At 39.1% G+C, this 23,266-nt stretch overlaps 1 protein-coding gene across 2 annotated transcripts in view; it reads left to right on the forward strand.

Moving 5' to 3' along the window:
- The window catches only part of MID2 (midline 2), a 103,496-nt gene that overhangs the window by 71,889 nt on the left and 8,341 nt on the right, over positions 1-23,266 (forward strand). For both annotated transcript variants that reach the window (XM_036497808.2, XM_004590177.3), the window contains exons 4-7: positions 3,712-3,819; positions 5,095-5,243; positions 15,281-15,408; positions 16,400-16,543. In XM_036497808.2, coding sequence (XP_036353701.1) covers positions 3,712-3,819; positions 5,095-5,243; positions 15,281-15,408; positions 16,400-16,543 — 529 coding nt within the window. The remainder of the gene's footprint in view (positions 1-3,711; positions 3,820-5,094; positions 5,244-15,280; positions 15,409-16,399; positions 16,544-23,266) is intronic.

The raw sequence follows: 23,266 nt of genomic DNA on the forward strand, positions 1-23,266 counted from the left end.
TTACCTATACGATGGCATAGTCAGTATTATTTTCCGTGTGAGACTAGTGAGCTAACTCAGTGAATTAGCTCCCAGCTCAGTGCATGCACGGTCTTGTCCCTGAAGTCTTAAAGCCTTTGCCACACCATACTTACATAGTAGATGTATCACTACTAGAGTTCTTTTTTTTTTTTTAAAGATTTTTATTATTATTGGAAAGCCAGGATATACAGAGAGGAGGAGAGACAGAGAGGAAGATCTTCCGTCCGATGATTCACTCCCCAAGCGAGCCGCAACGGGCAGATGCGTGCCGATCCGAAGCCGGGAACCAGGAACCTCTTCCGGGTCTCCCACATGGGTGCAGGGTCCCAAAGCCTTGGGCCGTCCTCGACTGCCTTCCCAGGCCACAAGCAGGGAGCTGGATGGGAAGTGGAGCTGCTGGGATTAGAACCGGTGCCCATATGGGATCCCGGGGCATTCAAGGCGAGGACTTTAGCTGCTAGGCCATGCCGCCAGGCCCACTACTAGAGTTCTTGATCTGCTGCCCATCAGGTCTAGAGACTACCCAGATCTATATTGGGTGGAACCTGTAGGATTCCATGTTGTTGCAGTTCACTGAGCGAGAAATGAGTTCACTCTCAGCTCAGTACATGTGCTACTGTCCATTGCTCTTGCCTCTTTAAACAAAATGGCGGCCAATACAGCTCTAGGGTGTGGACTGGGTTGTGAAATCCACCCTGTTCCCACACACTGCCTGTCTGGGATCTGCTGCTCTGTCTCTTCTCCTGGTCAAATCAAACAGACCAGCAGGATGGGCAGTTCTTTGTCTGGGTTCACCTCCTGAACTCCCGGTGAATGTCCCTTACCACCTTGTTGCTGGTGAAGTTCCAGCTGCTGATGGAGTTCAGATCACCACTCACTGAATGCCACTGGGGTATTAGTCACTGCAGCACCACACTGTTGTGTCCACCGCTTTCATGTGTCTGTCAGTCTCCAGGACGATTTTTTTTAAAAGATTTATTTATATTTCTTGAAAAGGCAGATTTACAGAGAGAAGGAAACAAAGATCCTCCTTCTTATGGTTCACTCCCCAAATGGCAACAATGACTGGAGCTGAGCCAATCCAAAGCCAGGAGCCAGGAGCAGGTACAGAGTCCTAAGACTTTGGGCCATGCTTTACTGCCTTCCCAAGCTACAAACAGGGAGCTGGATGGGAAGTTGAGCAGCTGGGATATGATTCGATGCCCATATGGGGTCCTGGCAAATGCAAGGTGAAAATTTAGCCACTTGGGTATCGCACCAGGCCCATGAGGTCATTATTTAAAGAAAATTTAAAAATTTTATTTATTTTTATTTGAAAGGCACATTTTATACAGAAAGAAGATCTTCTCCCCACTGGTTCACTCCCCAAGTGGCTGTGGCAGCCAGAACTGAGCTGATCCGAAGCCAGGAGGTTCTTCTGTGTCTCCCATGCAAGTGCAGTGTCCCAAGGCTTTGGGCCATTCTCTGCTTTCCCAGGGCACAAACAGGGAGCTGGATGGGAAATGAAGTAGCTAGGACCAGAAATGGTGCCTGTATGGGATTCTGGCCTGTGTAAGACGAGGATTTAGCTACTGAGGCACCACTCTGGGCCCAATAGTGTGATCATTAAGTAGAGTCTTAAAGGATAAGTAGGTGTTTGCTCAGTAAATGAAAATGGGAATGACTTTCTATACTTAGGAGAATCTTGTGGGAAGACACAGAACCTGAAAAGCACGTGGCACTCTAGGAGAAACAATAAGGATTTTGAAGTGGCTGAGAAAGGGATGAGAGGATGAAGATGAATGATGCAAAAGAGAGAATGATTTTGCAAACTATAGACAGAGATGTTGGTACACCAGGATGCACAGGTGGTATAGGAAATCGTTAAAGGTGTGAGTCCCAGTCCCTTCACTGCCGCTACTAGATGGTTAGTCTTGAGCAAGTCACTGAGTCTGTGTATACTCGTTTTCTCATCTGCCAAATATCTGTCTCCCAGGGCTGTGTTGAGGTTTGAAAATGCTGATGTGTGTAATCTGATTAGGGCAGTGCCTGACATATAGTGAGTGCTTTATAAAGTTAGTATGAAACAACAGGGTACTGTACACCAGCAGTAGACTCAAAAAGGAACTATAGAAGGGAAGTATCTTAAGTTTCTACATACTCTAAGCAGGGACTCAGGGGGAACTAGATAAATCTCTTGTTCCTTAAGATGATAAGATATCTGCCTTGGAAAGGTAGATCCCATTTAGGGAAAGGGAGAGAGTTCTGAGGGAAAAAAAAAAAAGTAGAATGGCCAGTGTGGAACTGTTCATTCAGAATGAAAAGCAGCTTATTATGGCTCACTCCCTGGAAAGTGGAAATAAAGCAAAATTCAGCTGTCACTCAGCGACAAACATGTCATTTTGGTTAAGCAGCAAAGAAAATTATCCATACGGGACCTTTGTGGATGAGAGATGGGGTAAACAGCGTCCAGGAATAAATATTTTTCTGGGGTTGGGATAGGAAGAGGAACCCGACTATAAATGCAGCATTAGCTTGCAAATGAAGCACATCTAGCCCCTTGAGTTTTGATGCTATTGAATAACCCATTGTCTATTCCTCAGCCTTCTAGAGCTCTGCTCGAGTGATCCCTGAATAGACTGTTGGAGTGATTGTGCTTCCCTGTGTGTCTGCTCTGTGTGCTGCTGAAATGGATCTGAACCTCGTCTGCCCACCCAGCCAGCCCAGGGGTTTCACTTGACAGAACTCGGTTTGAATTCTGGTTTTACCACTGACTAGCTAAGTGATTTCGAGGTAGCCACTAAAATTTCCCAAACCCCAGTTTCCCCCACCTGTGAAACAGAAATACAAGTTGTTGTGATAACTACAAAATCATTTATAAAGGGCTTGACATTAAGTACTTAACAGATGTTAATTCTTTTCTTCTTCTTTTCCTTTTGTGCTTGGGCAGCACAAAGATCTTCTGCCCTACGTTTAGCTCCCTTGGGTACTCTGTACCATGTAATGTCAGTAGGATTAGAGATAGGAAGAAATCAGTCCATGAAAAGAGTATGATTTAAAGTGGCTTTTTTATTTTGCATTGAAAAATATTTTTGATGTAGCCAGTGTCCTAAAATAGTTCAGATATTCAGATACTGGACAGCCCAAGGTGAGAAATAGCCCCTGGAACATAATGACCAATGTGTGAAAAAATATACATACCTGTTCATATATTTAACGTGAAAATATATCTGCCCATTCATAGATTCATAAGTTAGAAGGCAATAAGGAAAACTGAAAATATTCTTGTTAGGACAGTAGACGTGTATTATTGTAATATTATTTAACTATTATTGTGCCTGTGGAGGAGGATTCACTTTTCTTGACATACAAAAATCTCCTTACCCTCATTCCAAAAGAACAGCAGGAGGACAGGGTGCTGGAGTAAAGGGAATTGCACAGTGGGAATAACATGCCCCCATCTCATCTGTCCTTCTGCCCAGCCTTCCATTAACCATCATGATCTACCAGAGGTCCGGAGAGCTTCCTATCTGTGGTGCTTCAATGCCCTTGCATCATTAATATCATCATCTCTACCCTTCTTCTAGGAGTGGATCTTATGAGGGAGGTATGGAAGAAGTTGTGCATGCTTAGCTGTCAGTCCAAACCTTTTAGAACCAGCAGGGGACAAAGGCAGCAATCACTGTGTAATATTCTGGACTCTCTTGGCAGGTGAATACTGCTATGCATGAAGCAAAGCTCATGGAAGAATGTGACGAATTGGTAGAAATCATCCAGCAAAGGAAGCAAATGATTGCTGTCAAAATCAAAGAGACAAAGGTAAAACATAGTACCTCAGTGTGTTCCAGGATACCATGACATTTATAAATGTCAGCATTTGATCCCCATGATTGCAGTTTGAATTTGGATCGCAATAGCAAGATGAAATGAGGTTGCTGGGAGAGACAAATAAGCAATGTTTGGCTAGTGATGTGATTTCAATAAACATGGTAGCTATTCTGGCCTGTTGGAAATGTCCTACATCTTAAAAAAAAAAAAAGGAAAATGGTAGAAATATTAGCCATACTTTTGGAAGGACCGTGATTATCCACTTTCGAGCTTACTCTGAAAGGTGTTGAGAAGCCATGCTTGTCTTAGGAAGAGGAAAAACTTATTGAAATGGCCAAAGTGTGCAAGGTAGATAAGAATGTGTTGATATGGAAGGCAAGGAAGCACGTTTTGAGGCTTATAGAATGAGCCTTAGTATAAATTGTTAAAGACCTGAAGCAGTGTCAGCAGCACAAATATAAGGGAAGAACATAATAGGAGATACTAGAAAGGAAGTAATAGAAATCATCAACTTACTAAATACAAAAGAGAAAGGAGTCAGAGAAAACTCCCAGCTTTCTAGCCTGGAAACTGAAAATCTTGGTCAAAGTTAGGTGTGGGCCTCATTACAGTTACACAGTTTTAGATTTTTGGCATTCTGTCCAGTGCTAGTGATTATAAGCCCATGCTGTGTGTGCAGCCTGAGAAATTATGAGAGTCTAGAGTGATGATCAATACTTTGTGTCATGCTGGGTGGTTCTATCTAATGCAGGATTGCAGTTTATAAGAATACAGATTTGTGGACATACACGTATGCATGGATACACGGAGAGACACATGCAGAAATGTAGATCCTATTAAAGAAAAAGATAACACTGCATATACATGATATATAATAATATATATCATGTATAGAGGAGGGAAAAAATAAAATGTGAACAATGGTGATCTCTGGGGTTATAGAGGTTCCTTTGTATGTTTTATTTTCTAAATGTTTTATAAGGAGTGTGCATTGCTTTTACAATCAGGAACATTAATGTTATTAATAGAAAGAGGAGGTAGATAATTGAGAGTGTATTACTGAGTGGGAGCGAACTGTAGATGGGAGGAATTTACAAGACAGACTTAGTGGTTAGTAGAGAACAGGTGAATGGTTAGGGGCCATAAGATGTTAATAAACATTATTTTTAGAAGCACTGCATCAGATATTCTTCATGTTGCTTTATTGCTTTTAATTAAGTATTTTAAGCTTTATCTTATTTTTTTTTTGGTGCCAACTTCTTTAAGGTTATGAAACTGAGAAAGTTGGCACAGCAGGTTGCTAATTGCCGCCAATGTCTTGAACGGTCAACAGTCCTCATCAACCAAGCTGAGCATATCCTGAAAGAAAATGACCAGGCACGGTTTCTACAGTCTGCAAAAAATATTGCTGAGAGGTGAGTCCTTTATATTCCCTGAAAATGCTTGCTTTCGGGAAAAAGGACTAGCTTACAGTCACTTGGGTCTGTTCCAGCACTTAAGAGGAGACTTCAAAAAGTTTGTGGAAAATGGAATTGAAAATGTTTATTTTGATGCAAATTTTTGTTGAAATTCATGCATAGTTTTTTACATGAGCTTTCTGAAGGCCCTTTATATGCACACATTTCAAAAGTTTTTCCTTAGCTTATTCGAGTCTGTGATTTCTCACTTCAGCAGTTCTCTTTCAGTATCCTTGGTTCCCTAGCCACTAGTATCCTATATTACATGAACCTGATAAAATTCCATGCCCGAATCGGTTCAGCTATCCCCACCTTTTCATTGCCTATACAAATGTTTCATGACTTACGTGCTGATGAGCTGATTGTAGGGAATGTTAAAAGGTGGAAAATGCATATAATACATTTAACCTATTGAACATGCTAGCTTAGCAACACAGCATGCTGTATAGGGTTGGTTGTTTACCCTTGTGATTGTGTAACTGACTGGAACCATGGGCAACACCCAGAATTGCAAAAAAGCATTGTATTACATTTGCTAGCTGATAAAGTCAAAATCCCAAATTCCGAGTATAGTTTCTGCAGATTATGTATTGTTTTCTCATCGTTTTAAAGACAAAGAATTGTTAAGCTGAAGCATCATAAGTCAGGCACCATCTGTGTTTCAGTTGCAGATCCCTGCTGGGGAAAATGACATCACCAGTGGTGATGGTGTTACTGAATCATGCATTTATGACTTCTGATCCTACCCTGGCTCTTGGTACTGACCTGGAATCTCTCTCTATGCAGCTTTCTTTTTAACTCATCTTCAAAATGACTATTTTCATATCTTTTGTGCTCACCTTAAAATTCAACCTTCTACTTTTCTGCTTATGCTTATCAGATCCCCCCTTATTTTATAACCGTAGATAGGAAATGATAAACTGCTCAATGAGAAATACTTCCATTCCTTTCTATGTTTGATATTACAATTGCTTTGAAATTCGTTTCTTATTAAAAAACCCAAACCACAGTTTTCCTCCACCTCATAGCCCCTCTGTTTCTCACCATGTCCCTTACTTTCTTCCCTAGCGTATTTTGTTAAAAACTGTTCTAATTCCTCTCTTCTAACTTAATACTCATATTTTAAATATTCATATCTTAAATACTCATTTTTAAAACTTGTTTATATTGAAGTGATATATTGTGAATAATTAGAAAATAAAGCATTGCTACAAGACACAGTACAAGAAATTACTAAGCCTTCCTCATTCTTCATTCCACTGTTTAATAATATCATCATGATCATGATCATCATCACTGGGAATTATTTTAAGCCATGTTAACTCATTTAAACCCTTAAAAAATCCGAGATACATGCTTCTATTACACCCATTTTAAAAATCACAGAACAAGCCTAAGAAGTTATGTAACTTGATTAAGAATGTCCAACAAGTAAAGGACAAAGGCAAGACTCAAGTCAGGGGAGTTTAGTGACATAGTACATTTTATAATGAAGCTCAGCAATTTCAGCTCCAGTAGGTGTTTCAATTGGCATGACTTAATTTCTAAATAATCCTTTTATTGATATTTGTAATTTCTGAGTTTTAGACAATACCAATTGACATCTGCACATTTGGAAAAAAGTTTCAGCCTTTCAAGGTGTTTTTTTTTTTATATACCATTTCTTTCATCTCTTTTGGAAACTCCAATTAGACGTGTGTTAGGCTGCTTGAAGTTATCTCATACTCAACAGATGCTCTTATTTTTACCATGGTAGGGATATCTTTTGTTTTTTCCTATGTGTTTCATTTTGGGTAACTCCTATTGGTATGTCTGTATGTTCACTAACTTTCCTTTTATAACTGTTAATCTGCCATTAGCCTCTCCAGTGTATTTTTTTATGTGAAATATTGTAGTTTTTTATAGTTTTCATCTCTAGGAGTTTGATCTTATTTTTTTGAAAAAAAATATCTTCCATATCCCTAAAGATATTCAGTCTTTCCTCTAACTTTTTGAATGTATGGAGTGCAGTTATTAAAACTGTATAAATGTCCTTGCCCTATTCTAACGTCTGTTTCCAGTCTGGGTCAGTTTCAACTAGTTGATTGATTTCATTATGAGTTGCATTTTCTTGAATCTTTGCATTTTTGGTAATTGGATGCAAGACTGGATTTTTCTCATGTTAATTTCTGTATATTTTGTATTTCTATAAATATTTTTAAGCTTGGAGGTATCATTTTGGTGCAGTGAGTTAAGCTAATGTCTGCTATGCCAGTATTCCATGGGCACCACTTCCAGTTCTGGCCGCTTCATTTCAGGTCAAGCTCCCCACTAATGTGCCTAGGAAAGTAGTGAGATATGTGCTAACTCTTTGAATTCCTACACCCACATGGAAGACCTGGATGGAGTTCCAGGCTCCTGACTTCAGCCTTACCAAGCCAAGGCAATTGAAGACTTTTGGGGAATGAACCAGCAGATGAAAGATCTCTCTCCCCCTCCCCAACTCTGCCTTTCAAAGAAAGAAATCTTTAAAAATACACATATATATGTAATCTTTGTACTCTTTGTTCTGAGACACAGTAAGTTTATTTTATAGGATGACTTGATCCTTTCAAGCCTTGCTTTTAATATTTGTTAGGTGAGATGACAGCAGTGTTTTCAGTCTACATTTTTTCCCCACTACTGAGGCAAAACCCTCTGAGTACTGTACCCAGTGTCCTAGAATCATAAGACTTTTCCAGTCTAGCTGGTGAGAACAGACATTATTCCTGGCTCTGCATGAGCACCAAGGATTTTTCCTGTTAATCTTTTTGGATGACTTCCCCCCACATACAACATTGTGTAATTGCCTCAGATGCATGTATTGATAAGTATTCTGTTGAACACTAGAGGGAACTTCTCTGAAGGTCTCTAGAATTCTCTCTTAGCTGTTTTTAGTTCGCTGGTATGCTGCACTCTCTAGTACACAGCCAGATAATTTAGCCTCCCTGGATTCGCTGTTCTGTCTTACTAATTTTAGAGTATACACCAGGTTTTGCCTGGATTTCCCCCTCCCTATTATAGTTCTACTCTCTGAATTATTTGTAACAAATTTTCCCACTGTTTATTAAGCCTGTTTATTAAACAATACATGGGAAGTAAATTTTTGAGAATTTTCATTTGTGAACATTATAAAATCAATTGTCATACTTGATAGGTTGGAAATACTGCCTTGCGATTGTGGAGGCATGCTTCCATTGCTTCCTGATCTTCAGTGTTATATGAAGTCTACTGTCATTTTGCTTCCTGATCTTTTGACTGTGAGTTACATTTTAAAACCTGTACTCTCTAAAAAAATGAGAGATGGGCATTGTGGCACCACAGATTAAGCCAGTACTTGAGACACGCATATTCTTTGTTGGAGTGCTGGTTCAAGTCCTAGCTTCTCCATTTCTGATTCAGTTTTCTGTTATGTATTCAAGAAAGCAGCAGATAAAGGTTCAAATGATGGAGCCGTTGCCACGCATGTGGGAGTCCCAGATGGAGCTCAGGCTTCAGCTTGGTCCAACTCTGTTATAGTGTTTTGGGGAGCGAACCAGAAGATCTTCATTCTGTCTCTTCCTCTTTCTATGCCATGCTGTCTTCAAATCATTATTGGGCCTGGCATGGTAGTCTAGTGCCTGAAATCCTTGCCTTGCATGCATCGGGATTCCCCTGTGGGTACTAGTTCATGTCCTGGCTGCCCCTTTTCCCATCCAGCTCCCTGATTGTGGCCTGGGAAAGCAATCAGGGAAGGCCCTAGGTCTTGGGACCATGTGCCCATATGGCAGACCCAGAGGAAGCCTCTGGCTCCTGGCTTCAGATTGGCTCAGCTCCAGCTATTGTGGCCACTTGGGGAGTGAACCAGCAGATGGAAGATCTTTCTGTGTCTCCTCTCTATAAATCTGACTTTCCAATAAAAATAAATACATTTTTTTAAAGATTTATTTTTATTACAAAGTCAGATGTACAGAGAGGAGGAGAGACAGAGAGGAAGATCTTCTGTCCGATGTTTCACTCCCCAAGTGAGCCACAACGGCCGGTACGCGCCAATCCGAAGCCGGGAACCAGGAACCTCTTCCGGGTCTCCCACACGGGTGCAGGGTCCCAATGCATTGGGCCGTCCTTGACTGCTTTCCCAGGCCACAAGCAGGGAGCTGGATGGGAAGTGGAGCTGCTGGGATTAGAACCGGCGCCCATATGGGATTCCGGGGCTTTCAAGGCGAGGACTTAGCCGCTAGGCCACACCCCCTGGCCCCCAAAATAAATACATTTTTAAAATTAACATTATTATGGATAAATAATAATTACATGCAGTAGCAGAATACAGTGTGGTATTTTCATATATGTATACAATACAGAATGACTAAATCAAGAGGATTCATATATCCATCACTTACTAACAAGCTTATTTTTTATGGTGAGACATTTGAAATTTACTCCTAGATTTTTGAAATATGCAATATACTATTATTGACTATCAGTATCGCTGTACCAACAGATATCCAAAATGTGCTTCTAATAGAAGCACTGTACCCTTTGCCTATCAGCGCCGTATTCACTCCTTCCCACTCATGATTTTGCTCTGCTCTTTCTGCTTGTGTGAGTTTGACTTTTTCAGATTCTGCAGTTAAAGATATGCAGCGTTTGTCTTTCAGTGACTTAACTTTACTTAGCATAGTGTCCTCCAGGAGCATCAATGTTGATGTAAATGGCAATCCATTATGTATTTATTCCACATTTTCTTTACTCATTTCAGCTACTGATGGACACTTACATTGTTTCTGTATCTCAGCTGTTGTGAACAGTGCTACGGTATGGGGGAGGGGTACAAATATCTTTTCTATGTTGAGTTCCGTTTACTTGGATATAAACCCATTAATGGGATTGCTGAAAAATAGTGTAGTTCTATTGTTTGTTAGCTTTTGTTTTCCATAATGGTTGTATTAATTTATATTTTTATTCCTATCTTTTTACTGAAATTTTAAGTCCATAATTTTTGTTTTTATTTATAAGAGCTCATTCTTAGGCCCAGAACAATGGCTCACTGGCTAATCCTCCCCCTGCAAGTGCCAGCATCCCATATGGGTGCTAGTTTTTGTCCTGGATGTTCACTTCCCATCCTCCTCCCTGCCTTTGGCCTAGGGAAGCAGCAGAGAATGGCCCAAATCTTTGGTATCCTACATCCCCACGGGAAACTGGTTCCTGGCTCCTGGTTCCTGGCTTTGGATTGGCTCAGCTCCAGCCGTTAAAGCCACTTGGGGAGTGAACCAGTGAATGGAAGATTTTTCTCTTTGTCTCTCCTCTCTGCAAATCTGCCTTTCCAATAAAAAAATAAATAAATCTCTCAAAACAGCCATTATTTTTAAATTCTTCTTTTTAATTTATGTAAAATGAGTGCATTTCACATTTTTCATGATACAGATTTAGAAGCATAGACTCTACCCTCCTGTCTCTCCCTCTCCCCTCCCCTATTTTTTTCCCAAATTATTCCAACAGCATATTCATTCACTTTGATCTTCACTTCTTCTTTGGCATTCTGTTCTTGTTTGGTGGATATAAACTGTTTGCCTCCCTGAAAATTTTGTCATTTTGAAGTCTTCTTCTAAACTCTCCAGTTATCTTGCTTTTCTCCTAATTTCATTTTTATGCTACTATCTTTCACTAAGTATCTAGTAAGATTTTGGCTACTTGTTTGAATTGAAGCAGTAAAAGGCAGATAGATGCCGTGACAGGAGGTGAGGGCCATTCATTGCTTGGTGATTTTTGCTACAGAATTATAAGTCAGAATGCTGGCTTTTTATGGAGACTCCAAGGATTGGTTCTGTGGGTTTTTGCTCTTGGGTCAGTTTCACTTGGAAGTAACCCTCCAGTCAGTCTCCCTGCTTTTGGTGTGAGATGAGTATATAAAGCTTGCCTGCCAGCGTTCAGGGAGCCAAGCAGGGAAAGAGAGCAGAGAATTTAAAAATTGCTTTTGGTATAATGTCAAAACTGTGCAGAAAGTAGCTCTCACATCTCCTGCCAGGATGAGGAAAGGACAGTCTCTGGTTAGTGGATCTGGGGACCCAACTGTTCCTCGTGCAAACTTTCAACTTTCTGTGGCACTCAGTCAGCTTGACGTTGTTGGCTTTCTGATGCAGCTTTCTCTGGTCTGTTGCTGGTTATGACACAGCATCCCTTTATATCTTCCAAACATTTGTTGACAATCTCTTGGTCACAGGCATCTCTTTTTCCATTCTGTTTGTTTTCGTGGGCTTATGATATTTTAGACTGTCATTTCACTGGGATTTCCTGAATGAAGATAAAACATATGGAAGCCACTGTATTTAATTATCTTGACACAGTTCAACATTCTAAAATGTTAGTGATATCATTGAAAAATGTTCTTTCCAAAGTCATCAAATACCTTCTTGGTAAACATAATAGGCACTCTTTGGTTTTATCATATTTAGTTTCTCAGTAGCATTTGTCCTTTCTGGTCATTTTTACTTGAAATTGTTCGTCCCCTAACTTCCATGAACACTACTGGGTTTCTTTCTACATGTGTAATTTCCTTTGTCTTTGTGAGCAACTCTTCCTTAACCTGTTCCTGTAATGCCATTATTATTCATGACCCTGTCTTTAGCTTTTCTTTTCTCTTACTACACATTCTCCTTGTTGCAAAATCTTTAGCTACCAGGGCTTGCTTTACTATCTGGATGTTAATAATTCTCAGCTGTCTAATCTTTTCATGGGCTCAAATATAGCTTCTTGCATGGATGAACTATTTGTCAATCTACGTGGCATGATTTGAAAATCATGCACACAATCTAAGTATCTTCCACACTGGTCTCTGACAGGTTCTGAAATTGTGTTACACTGTCTTGTGATACTCTTCATTGTATTAAGGCTGAAGAGAGAGAGAAACTGAGGTTTCAGTTAAAATGAAATTTTAGCCAAGAGCTCTATTCTTCCCCTACATTTTATTGTCCCTAATAGAGATCAAGTCTTAGGCAGATTGCAGCAACAGAGCAAACACTGCGACTGACACAGCAGTGTAGCACGCTAATCTGTTTGCCATGCCAGCATCCTATATGGGCACCAGTTTGAGTTCCAGCTACTCCATGTTAGACACAGCTCCCTGCTATGTCCTGGAAAAGTGGTAGAGGATGGCCCAGTGTTTGGGCCCCTGCACCCATGTAGGGGACCCAGAGGAGGCTCCTGGCTTGCAGCCTTGGATCAGCCCAGCTCTGGCCTTTGTGACCATTAAGGGAGTGAACCAGTGGATGGAAGATATTCTCTTTATCTCTCTTTGTTTCCTGCCTCCTCCTTCTCTCCCTCTGTAACTTTGAATTTCAAGTAAAATAAATAAATAAATAAATGTATTTTTTAAAAAGATAGCAAACACTGTTTCTTGATTTAAGACACACATGAGCATATACATATACCACCACATGTGATTTCTAACTCTGTCATTAAATGTTTTAATCTTGTAGCCACTGTTAACATTGGGTTGGGTATATTTAACAAACATAAGGTCATTCCGTGTGTGCTGTATTATTCTTACATTTAAAACCTAGTATATGATGAAATTTTAAGCCATAATATTGGGTTAAATTATTGTAAAACCTGATTTCTGGTGATCTCATGACACTCCATCTTTTGATGTACATTATGTTACTTAGCTAAATCAGCATTGTGAGATAATTAGGTTACCTATGATGTTTGGACTGCCCTCATAGCTTTATCTATGCATGTGCTTCAATGAATTCCTTAGTAAAAATGTTACAAAGTAGAATGTTGGTGCTGTCACGCAAGAATATTGCATTTAAGCTGTTTTCATATTTGGCATTAAAATGAACCTCCAAAGTGTATATCATTTTTAATCCTAATAAAAATCTTAATAGAAATACGTTGAAAGCTTTTATATAATTATTATGTTATCTCATAATTAACATTTCTTTTGACTTGTCATGGAGTTGAAATTTTTAATGTTTTTGACCACTTGTTTACATGTCTTGCGAATTAACTCTCTGTTTTGTTTACCCTTCTGTTACCACTTTGCTTTTTGCTCATTGCTAGACACCTTCCTGCTCACAATTTTGACCACTTCAGCCACAGTACTCTTTTCAAAGCATAAACGTAAAGATAATCACATCTCTATTTATGGTTCAGTGACTCCCACCACTATTAAAATAAAATTCAAAGTTTGCCATTTGGCCTCCCAGACCCTTCTTGACTCTGCCTCGTTCTACAGAGTTTAGCCCAGAAGGACGTACCCCCTGACACACACACATCCCTACACTATCTCTGCTTATCTAACTCCTAGTCATTAGATGTAGATCATGGCTTAACATTAGCTTTGTTTGGGATTGCCCTTAGCCCCCAAGTCCATGCTGGAGAACTCTTGTGTATGTTCTACTCCCTTTGCTGCGGTGCTTACATTACCTGTTTAAGGTCTGTGAGCTGTGAGCTCTGTGAGGGCAAGAGCAAGGGCTGTGCTGCAAGTACCACAACAAACTGGTTTTCCCTGTGTATCTCTATTGCCTAGCGCAGTGCCTATTAGTTATCCTGAGTAGATATTAGATGGATGGATGGATGAATGGCTGGATGGATGTGGAGAAAAAGGTGAGGAAGATCAGAGAGAAATTTTCTGAGTCAATTTTTTGGCTTAACTGTTTCCTTAAAGAGGTCATTGTCTCCTTACTCACCAAATTCTGAAAGATTGGATATTCAATATTAGGCCTGAAGATTATACTTTTACTCTACCTCCAGATACAGCCAAGATATGTTGCTCATAGATGTATGACAGGGTTTACATACATGAGGACAGGTATTTCTTTGACTCTTCATCCCCACAACTGGTCCAACATGAACATTCTCTGGGAATCTCTAGTCTTCTTCATGCAACGCTTCTTCCACTCTAACCTGCATATTGTTGCCAAGTTGATCTTTTTTTCTGTCCTGTGATTTGAATTCTCAGGGATCTCAACTGACTGTAATTCAAAAGATGTGGCATAGGACTTAAACATGTATATTTTAGTAAAAGCTCCCCTAGATAGTTTTGGTATGTAACCATGATGAGAAGTTGCTCAAGTGTATAAAATAAACCTCATTTTTGAAAGCAAGGAGCAGTCTTAATTGATTAAATATGCAGATCTTACAATTAGATTAACATGGGTTCAGTTGTATTTTTGATCTTAATTAGTTATGCGATTGTGGGTAAATCATTTAGTATTTCAATGTATCTACTTATTCATTTGCAAAATGGAAATAATGTGTAATATATAGGGCTATGATAAGAAATAGTAAATTAGATGATGTATATAAAATGCATTCATAGTGCCTTGTATGTGCTGAATACACATTAAATATTTGAAGGTGTTTTGTTATTGTTAGTCATTCAATGAATCATTCAACATTTATTTTTCACTGTATATCAACGCTGTGTTAGAGATCATGTAAGATATGAGGTAGGAAATATAGCCCTTACTCTGGAGATACTTAGTTGGAGAATAGACAATTATCATGACATTGTACAGTAGGAGAATAATAAATGAAATACAATTATTATAGAAGATCTACCAAAAGATGTTATTATCTTAGTGTGCTAGCTTGTTGATTAGCAAAATAAAGTAGGGAAAAATCGCTCAAACTGGTAGAAAAAAATTCAGACTGCTCTTACTAAGCCTTCAGAGGTCTAGTTTGGATGTTCCCTGCCAGATGGAAAATGATGCAGAGGGGGAAAAATGCTGTATTTACATGTTCAAATTAAGACAGGATGGAGCAACGTGTTTGAGGGGTGAACATATGTGAGTAAATATGGTGTAACTGTTAAATGGTTCCTTATGGTTAAAGTTGAGGTTGTTCCATTAGAAAAGAACAAATACGATATTTTCACTTAGTGAATGAAGACTTACAGTCATTTCTTTTCACCTTGTTCAACCAGTAACTAAACACAGGATAAGGAGCAAACTTATTTTGATATATATTGATATATTCTTTTATTTCTTCTACAGGGTCGCTATGGCAACTGCATCTTCTCAAGTTCTGATTCCAGACATCAATTTTAATGATGCCTTTGAAAACTTTGCTTTAGATTTTTCCAGAGAAAAGAAACTGCTGGAGGGGCTAGACTATTTAACAGGTGTGAAAGTGCTATGCTTGCCTTCCTAATTTTTCCTTTCAGTGTGCTTTTACTTTAAAATAACATGAAATGGGTAATATTTATAATAAATCTTTCTTACAATATCTAAATGAGATAGTTACCATTTAGATAAAAAAGTTTAGTTCATGTAACAGAAGAAAATGATCATTTGTCTAGTCTTTCTAGAATTAGGAAGATTATACTATTCATACTTGAAAGTCAACCACAAGGGAACAGTCAAGTGTCAGTTAGGGAATATTACAAAATGTCTCACATGACACAGGCATCACCTGTATGACTTTAAGGCGACTTAGGTATTAGATTAGAAAAAGGTAAGAAATATGTGCTATGGAGGCTGCTTTAGAAAATGAGGAATGCAACTAGCCTGTTTTTAAAAAGGGTGGCTACCTTCAGGATTCTATAATGACCATTTAATGAAGAAAAATACACATAATAACCTTGCAGCTATTAATTTATTAACACAGTCATCCTGTTTTGAACACCTAGTTACATTAATTTTATATCATTAATGCTCACAACAAATTAATTTATTATAATTCCCATCATATAGATGATAGATCATTAATTTGTGCTTGACTCCATTGTCATTTATATATGTATTATCTATAATAAATCCTACTTTGAAACAAAAAGAAATAGATTGAGGGACATGTAAGGAGAAAATCATATGACCACTTTGCTCTAATACTATATAAATGTTTATACAGGTAGACTAGACAGCTGGAATAATCATTATAGCACTCAGGTTGGTATCTTTGCTTAGGATGTATTTTGCTGTGGGAACAACAATTACTTTGGGGAGCTTGAGGGCACAGCTCTTTGCTTCAAGATGCAAGGTTCATACAGTCTAAAGCTGCTCTATTAAGGGAACGTCAAAGAGGTGTTGGGTTATGCAGGAATGCTAAACATTGTACAATTCTGGAAGTAAGAATGTGCTTGCCTTACCTTTTTTCCCCACCTTTCCTTGCAGCCCCAAACCCACCATCTATCCGAGAGGAACTCTGTACTGCCTCCCATGACACCATTACAGTCCACTGGATCTCTGATGATGAGTTCAGCATCAGCTCCTATGAGCTTCAGTACACCATATTCACTGGCCAGGCTAACTTCATCAGTAAGTCATGGTGTAGTTGGGGCCTGTGGCCAGAGATAAGGAAATGTAAGGAAGCAGTAAGCTGCTCAAGATTGGCCGGGGCGCCACGAGGCAAGTGTTTGTAAGACATGTTAGGTTGTTCAGTACAGTGTTTCATAGACAGTGTGAGCTCTCCAGGGCATTGCAAAGATATCACTGATGGGTGACAAGCAAGTTACATATTCCCTTCCTGAGAAATCACTGGGAACACATTGTTTTCGTAATCTAAGCCTTTCCTTGGTTAACCCATATCACTCTACTCTCCCAAGGAGAGCCTAACTCACTATTTGTTTCTAGATAGCTAAACCACCATCATTGCTGGTTCTGTCTGTGTGAACATCTCTGTCTCTGAATCTTCCTTCACTTCATTTCATGATAAAATATGTAATGTTCAAAGATATTCTTTTATTGTACCTATTTGTGTCAGTAAATACAGTGACAAGTCTCCTGCCTTTGTCACCCTTTCCTTTACTCCTCCCTTTCACCAAGAATTGCAATAAATATTAAAATGTTTCAAGTGAACCATAAAATGGAAGACACTGATGAAACTCATATGCTATGGTTTCACTTTCTGGTAAATTGGAACAAGACAAGGTAAAGTAAGAATTTGGCTTATTGAGGGCCAGTTAGGAAGGTTTGAGCTGAAACTTCCCCTCACTGTGCTGGGGGGTAAATAGAAATGAAAACAGAATTAAAGTTAGATCCAAGACTGGAAATAATTCTCACCCTGTGGCTGCATCAGCATGGATAAGAATTAGTGTTTCTTTTTATCTTTGTGTTTGTACTTTTGTGTCTAACCTCACAGGCCAGCATGAGAGGAGATTTTCCAACTAACCCCTCCAGATTTACTTCCTTTTCCTGTATTGTGACAACTCTGGGACAGAATTCTGTTTTGTGACATCAGTAGGGTGGGTAGAGATGAGAGAACGTTTTGGGATCAAACTCTTAAAAAACAAACAAACAAAAAACAACAACAACAAGAAGAAAACACTTGCCTCGTGCAGCTCCAACCTAAGCCACTTGGCTGTATAACTGTGTTCCTGTGTGTTTCTTCAGGTTGTGAAGTCACACTCAAAATCCTCACCAACATTCTTTTCCATACTAGTCTCTCCTGTTCTAGAAAAATCAAAGAGCCAGAAACTGTACTACTCCTTCTTGATACAGGTAGAACAGTCATCTTACAAGGAGAACAAGTTCAAGGAATGACAGATCTAATGGCTGTCACCTATGTTTTCAAGGCTATGAGTAGTCTTGTAAAGAAAAGCGTCAAGGATAACTCTCAATAGTGACAGGATTGTAGCATTTTAGAATTAGAATAAAAATTAAAATTCCTCTAGCCCCCTTTCTTGCCTTCTGCTGAATATCAGTAGGCAATTGTCCCATCTCTACTTCATCTTCTCAGTTTGAGAAGCTCACTTCCAACAAAAAAGCCCATTTAGTTGTTATGCAGCTGAACATACTTGCCAGTGCTTCCTTGTAAGAGCATTAACTCTTCCTCTTAGTAAATAGTGACAATAATAATGTTCAGGTTTATTGTGATTTGCCATTCATAAACATATCCGTTTATCAGTCCTCAACAAGCTCTTAGTTTATTAAATAAGTGATATTCTGTTTCACAGATGAAGAAATTGAGATTTAAACTAAATGAGTTGGCCAAGGTCATAGAGCTATAAACTGATGGACTCAAGAATGGAACACAAGCCTGCTAGACTTTCAGCTTGATCCTCCTTGAATTGAACCACAGCTACCACTAGTCATATCTCTTGCCTTCTGTTCCTCAAGAACAAACCAAGTCCATCTCTGGCATGCGAGCTCCCCAGATAATTTTAGGTAGTGCATATGTCCTCCTTAAATGTTCTCTTTTTAGACATCCTCAGTTCTTTTAATTGCTCCTCATATGGAATAGTTTTCAGGCCCATTATTTCCTGATAATCCTTTTTATGGAAACATTCCTGTTTGTCAAAGTGCTTTTTAAAATTTTGCTTTCAAGAAAGTATCATTTAGCCTAGTGGTTAAGACATCCACATCCTATTTTGGAATATTATGTTAATATCTTGGCTGCAGGTGCTTACTACAGCTTCCTGGTAAATAAGCCCTGGAACAGTGGTGATAGATTACTGTCACTTCACATGGGAGAGCCAGGTTGAGTTCCCAGCCCCGGCTTTGGCCCCGCTCAGTCCAACCATTCTGAGCATTTGGAGAATGAACTAGTAGATGGGAATGTTCTCTCTGTCTCTGCTCCTCAAGCAAATTAATGAATAAATATGTTTAAAAGGTGAATGTAACATTCCGGAAGTAGTCTGAGCATTGCAGAGGACAGCCAGATTATTTCTCCTATACAGTATGCCATGCTTCCTTTCCTTTATCTTTTTCTTTTCAGCAGCCACATAGGCTACTGACTGTTTACTGAGTATTTAGTGAATTGAAATCTCCATGTATTACAAATCTTGTGCTTTTCTTACACAATTGTGTAAAACTGAAATGCAACACGTTAAAAATTTATTCCTAATACATTTTATTTAATTAGCTTTGGCTTATTATTTCAGCATGCCAAGCTCCTTTTGGATATGGTCAGTCTTAACATATATTTTCTTTTCATACCCATCTGCCATCTATGTCTTCCTCTGATCATTGAGGTCAAAGTCCAAAGGGACAGGAAAAAGAGCAGAGACCTGAAGTAGAATTAAAGATGCCGGTAGGAAGCTCTTTTGTTAGGAGTAAATATTTGTGAAGATTCAAGAAAAGCCCTAGTCCTATCCGCTCATCTGGCCCACCTTGGTACCCTCATCTTCTACTTTCCCTTGAGGATTTTTCATTTTCTATCCAGAAATTTGCCTTTTTTTTTAAATAAAAGATTCATCTTTTTTTTTTTTTTTTTTTTTTTGGAAAGTCAGATTTTACAGAGAGAAGAGACAGAGAAAGATCTCCCATTTGCTGATTCACTCCCCAAGTGGCTGCAATGACCGGAGCTGAGACAATCCAAAGCCAGAAGCCTGGAGCTCCTTCCAGGTCTCCCACACAGGTGCAGGGTCCCAAGGCTTCGGGTCATCCTCGATTGCTTTCCCAGGCCACAAGCAGGGAGCTGGAAGGAAAGTGGAGCAGCCAGGATATGAACCAGTGCCCATGTGGGATCCTGGCGCTTGCACGGCAAAGACTTTAGCCACTAGGCTGCCATACTGGGCCCAAATTTGTGCCTTTTTTGGTCTAGAATTAAGTATAGAAAAGTAGCTGCCCATTTTTCAACTTCATTCCTATTTTAAACTTTATTCCTCTATCTAAGATTTGAAATCATCACAACCATCAGATGATGCTGTTAGCTGAATGGAAATTCCAGCAGTTGTTTTTCTTCCTGATTACTGTATTATCTTTTCTCTGTTTCAGTTTTGTGTTTTGCATTAAGAAAGCATTAGATGTAATGTCTTTCTGCTAAAGTGGTCAGTAACATAATGCCACAGTGATATAACTTCCATTTCCCCTCCATCATCATGCAAATACTTTGCAGCACACATTTACACTCAGGTTTATGAATGACTGTATTGTAGTCTCCTTTTTGAATCAGAGGTATACTTTCACTACCATAATTCAAATATTATGTCTCATTTCATCAAGTCTCAATAGTACAAAGGCAATACATACTTTGCCTTTTAAAATTTAGAAATGACTGCAAAAATTACAGGAAATTTGTAAGAGCACCCATTATAATACGCTTTACCAAGATTTCACCTATTGTTAATATTTTGCCCCATTTGCTTTATCATTCTTAAACATTTCAATCTCTTTGTGTTTTGGAACCATTTGAAAGTAAATTACATACATCATTGCCTCTTACCTCTGCTTCTGTGTATGTTTCCTAAGAATAAAGCAATTCCCTTACATAACCACAGTATAGCTATCAATTCTTTAAAAAGTTTAATATTGATGCATTCCTGTTATCTAAACCACCATTCATATTCCAGTTTTTCCAATTGGTCCAGTAATATTATTTATAGCATTTAAAGAAACCAAAATTGTCCTATATAGTCTTAAGATCATGTATTGCGTTAAATGAACGAATTTCTTCAGCCTTCTTTATTCTGGAACATTTCTTCAGCTCCCTCTTCTCTCTCTCTCTCTTTTTTTTTTTTTTTTTTGTCTTGAATGACACTTTTGTTTTAAGTGCTCTTTTATGTCCTTATCATGACTCTATTCCTTACTTTGGGTTTCTGTGATGTTTCCTCACAATTATTTTCAGCTTATGCATTCACAGGTGGAACACTGCATAAGTGATGCCATGTCCTCCTTCAGGGCTTATATCTGGAGGCACATAATGTCCATTTGTTCATTGGTGATACTAATTTTTTTTTAAGATTTATTTATTTTTATTACAAAGTCAGATATACAGAGAGGAGAGACAGAGAGGAAGATCTTCCATCCGATGATCCACTCCCCAAGTGAGCCGCAACGGCTGGTGCTGCGCCGATCCGAAGCCGGGAACCAGGAACCTCTTCCGGGTCTCCCATGTGGGTTCAGGGTCCCAAAGCTTTAGGCCATCCTCGACTGCTTTCCCAGGCCACAAGCAGGGAGCTGGATGGGAAGTGGAGCTGCTGGGATTAGAACCGGCGCCCATATGGGATCCTGGCACGTTCAAGGTGAGGACTTTAGCCGCTAGGCCATGCCGCCGGGCCCAATGATACTAATTTTGACGGCCTCGTCTCACCCTCATCTCTTCCTCTGTTTTGGCATTACTTGATGATTCTTATCTGATCCAGTTTTTACTGTGATTGCAAAATTATGACATACAGTATTAGTTATAAGTTGCTGCATTGACATTTATAAGTTGGTGCTCGCATTCTACTTTAAACGTGCCCCTCCACTTCCTGTTTCTCATTTGTTTATTGACTTATTAGTATGGACTCATAAAATCTCCTTTTTCAATGGTTAATAATTTTTCGTGTCTGATTTGTTTTGGTGCTTAAATTGTCCACCTGTCACCAGTGGTAGCCTTCTAAGGTCCCTATGGTTTTGTCCTGGGTCCTTAGGATATTCTTCCATCATTTTTGTGAGCACTTCCTTATTTTTCTGGCATAACAAAATGATTAAGTTACTTTTGAACTTATCCTGTTCCGGTCCTGAATTAAAACATTTTTCCTTCAACAAACCTCGGTTCATTTTAGTGGGAGAATTGGATTAGAGACCAAGACCTATGTGCTGGGTATACAAACATACAAACATCTGCATATGCATACATATACAATATATGCATTCATAGTTTATGTGTGCACATATACAAACATAATTGCATGCAATATAATATATAATGATATAATTAATATATAATTTAATAATTAATATGTGTATATCATTTCATGAGTTCAGAAGCTGGCATTGTAACTCTGTAGGTTAATCCACAAGGTGAGACATTGGCATCCCATATAGGCAGTAGTTCAAGTCCCAGCTGTTTCACTTGTGATCCAGCTCCCTATTAATGGATCTTGGAAAGCAGCCTAAGAAAATTCACATGCATGGGCCTCTATATCTATGTGGAAGACTTGGATGGAGTTCCAGACTCTAGCTGTGGCTTGTACCAGCTTCAGCTGTTGCGGCCAGTGGAGGAATGAAGCAGCGGATGGAATTTCTGTCTCTTTCTCTCTCTCTCTCTCTCTCTCTCTCTCTCTCTCTCTCTCTCTCTCTCTTTCTCTCTCTCTCTCCCCCCTCCCTCCCTTCCTCTCTCCTTCACCCCTTCCTCCTTCCCTCCTCTATATATCCACCTTTCAAATAACTAAAACTTATTGTAAGTCATGAGTTCACATGAATATATTCAATTCCAACCCAATTACCAAAGATTCTTGCCTTCCTTGTTCCATATTAACCAGTGGGAGCCTTACCCCTAACATCAACATGTTTACTCAGTTGCTCAGTCCCATAATATGTCTAAAACAGTTGCAGAATTTCTTTGTCCATATGTTTACAGAAACAAACTTCCTAACCATACTTTAGAATTTATCTGCAGCTTTCCTTTCACCCTCACTGCCTTGTTGTGGCTATATGAATTGTTTGAAATGCAGTTGGCCTCATCTGACTCAGTTTGCCTTCAGTTTTGTCCCCATCTTTCCCATGCTTGTTAATCTCATTTTAGTATTTAATATTTTAATACCATACTTTCTAAAGGAAAAACTATACAAGAAGATATCCTTGGAGAAATATCATTACCTCCTATTCCCTGTCTGTTGCAGATAACCTACTTCATTGTTTTATGATTCATACTTTCTGTTGTTGTTACTGTTTTGTGAATTCAAGCAAATGTATGCATATTTTCTTATTTGCCTTTTTCTCTCAAGAGCAGCATGCTATATATGCTCTTTTGAAGTTTTATTTTTGTGAAGATTTGTTTTTTCTTTTAAAGATTTATTTCTTTTTATTTGAGAGGCAGGCTTTTTTTTTTTTTTTTACAGAGAGAACAGACAGAAAGGTTTTCCATCTGCCGGTTCACTCCCCAGATGGCTGCAATGATCCAAGCTGAGCTGATTCGAAGCTGGGAGCTGGGAGCTTCTTGAGTCTCCCACATGGGTACGGGGGTCCAAAGACTTGTACCATCCTCTTCTGCTTTCTCAGGTCATAAACAAGGAGTTGGATCAGAAGTAGAACAGCTTGGACACAAACTGGCACCCATATGGGATGCCAGTGCTACAGGTGATATCTTAGCTTGCTATGCCACAACACCAGCCT

This window comes from Ochotona princeps, chromosome X (genome assembly GCF_030435755.1).
Source record: "Ochotona princeps isolate mOchPri1 chromosome X, mOchPri1.hap1, whole genome shotgun sequence".
Taxonomy (NCBI): Eukaryota; Metazoa; Chordata; class Mammalia; order Lagomorpha; family Ochotonidae; genus Ochotona; species Ochotona princeps.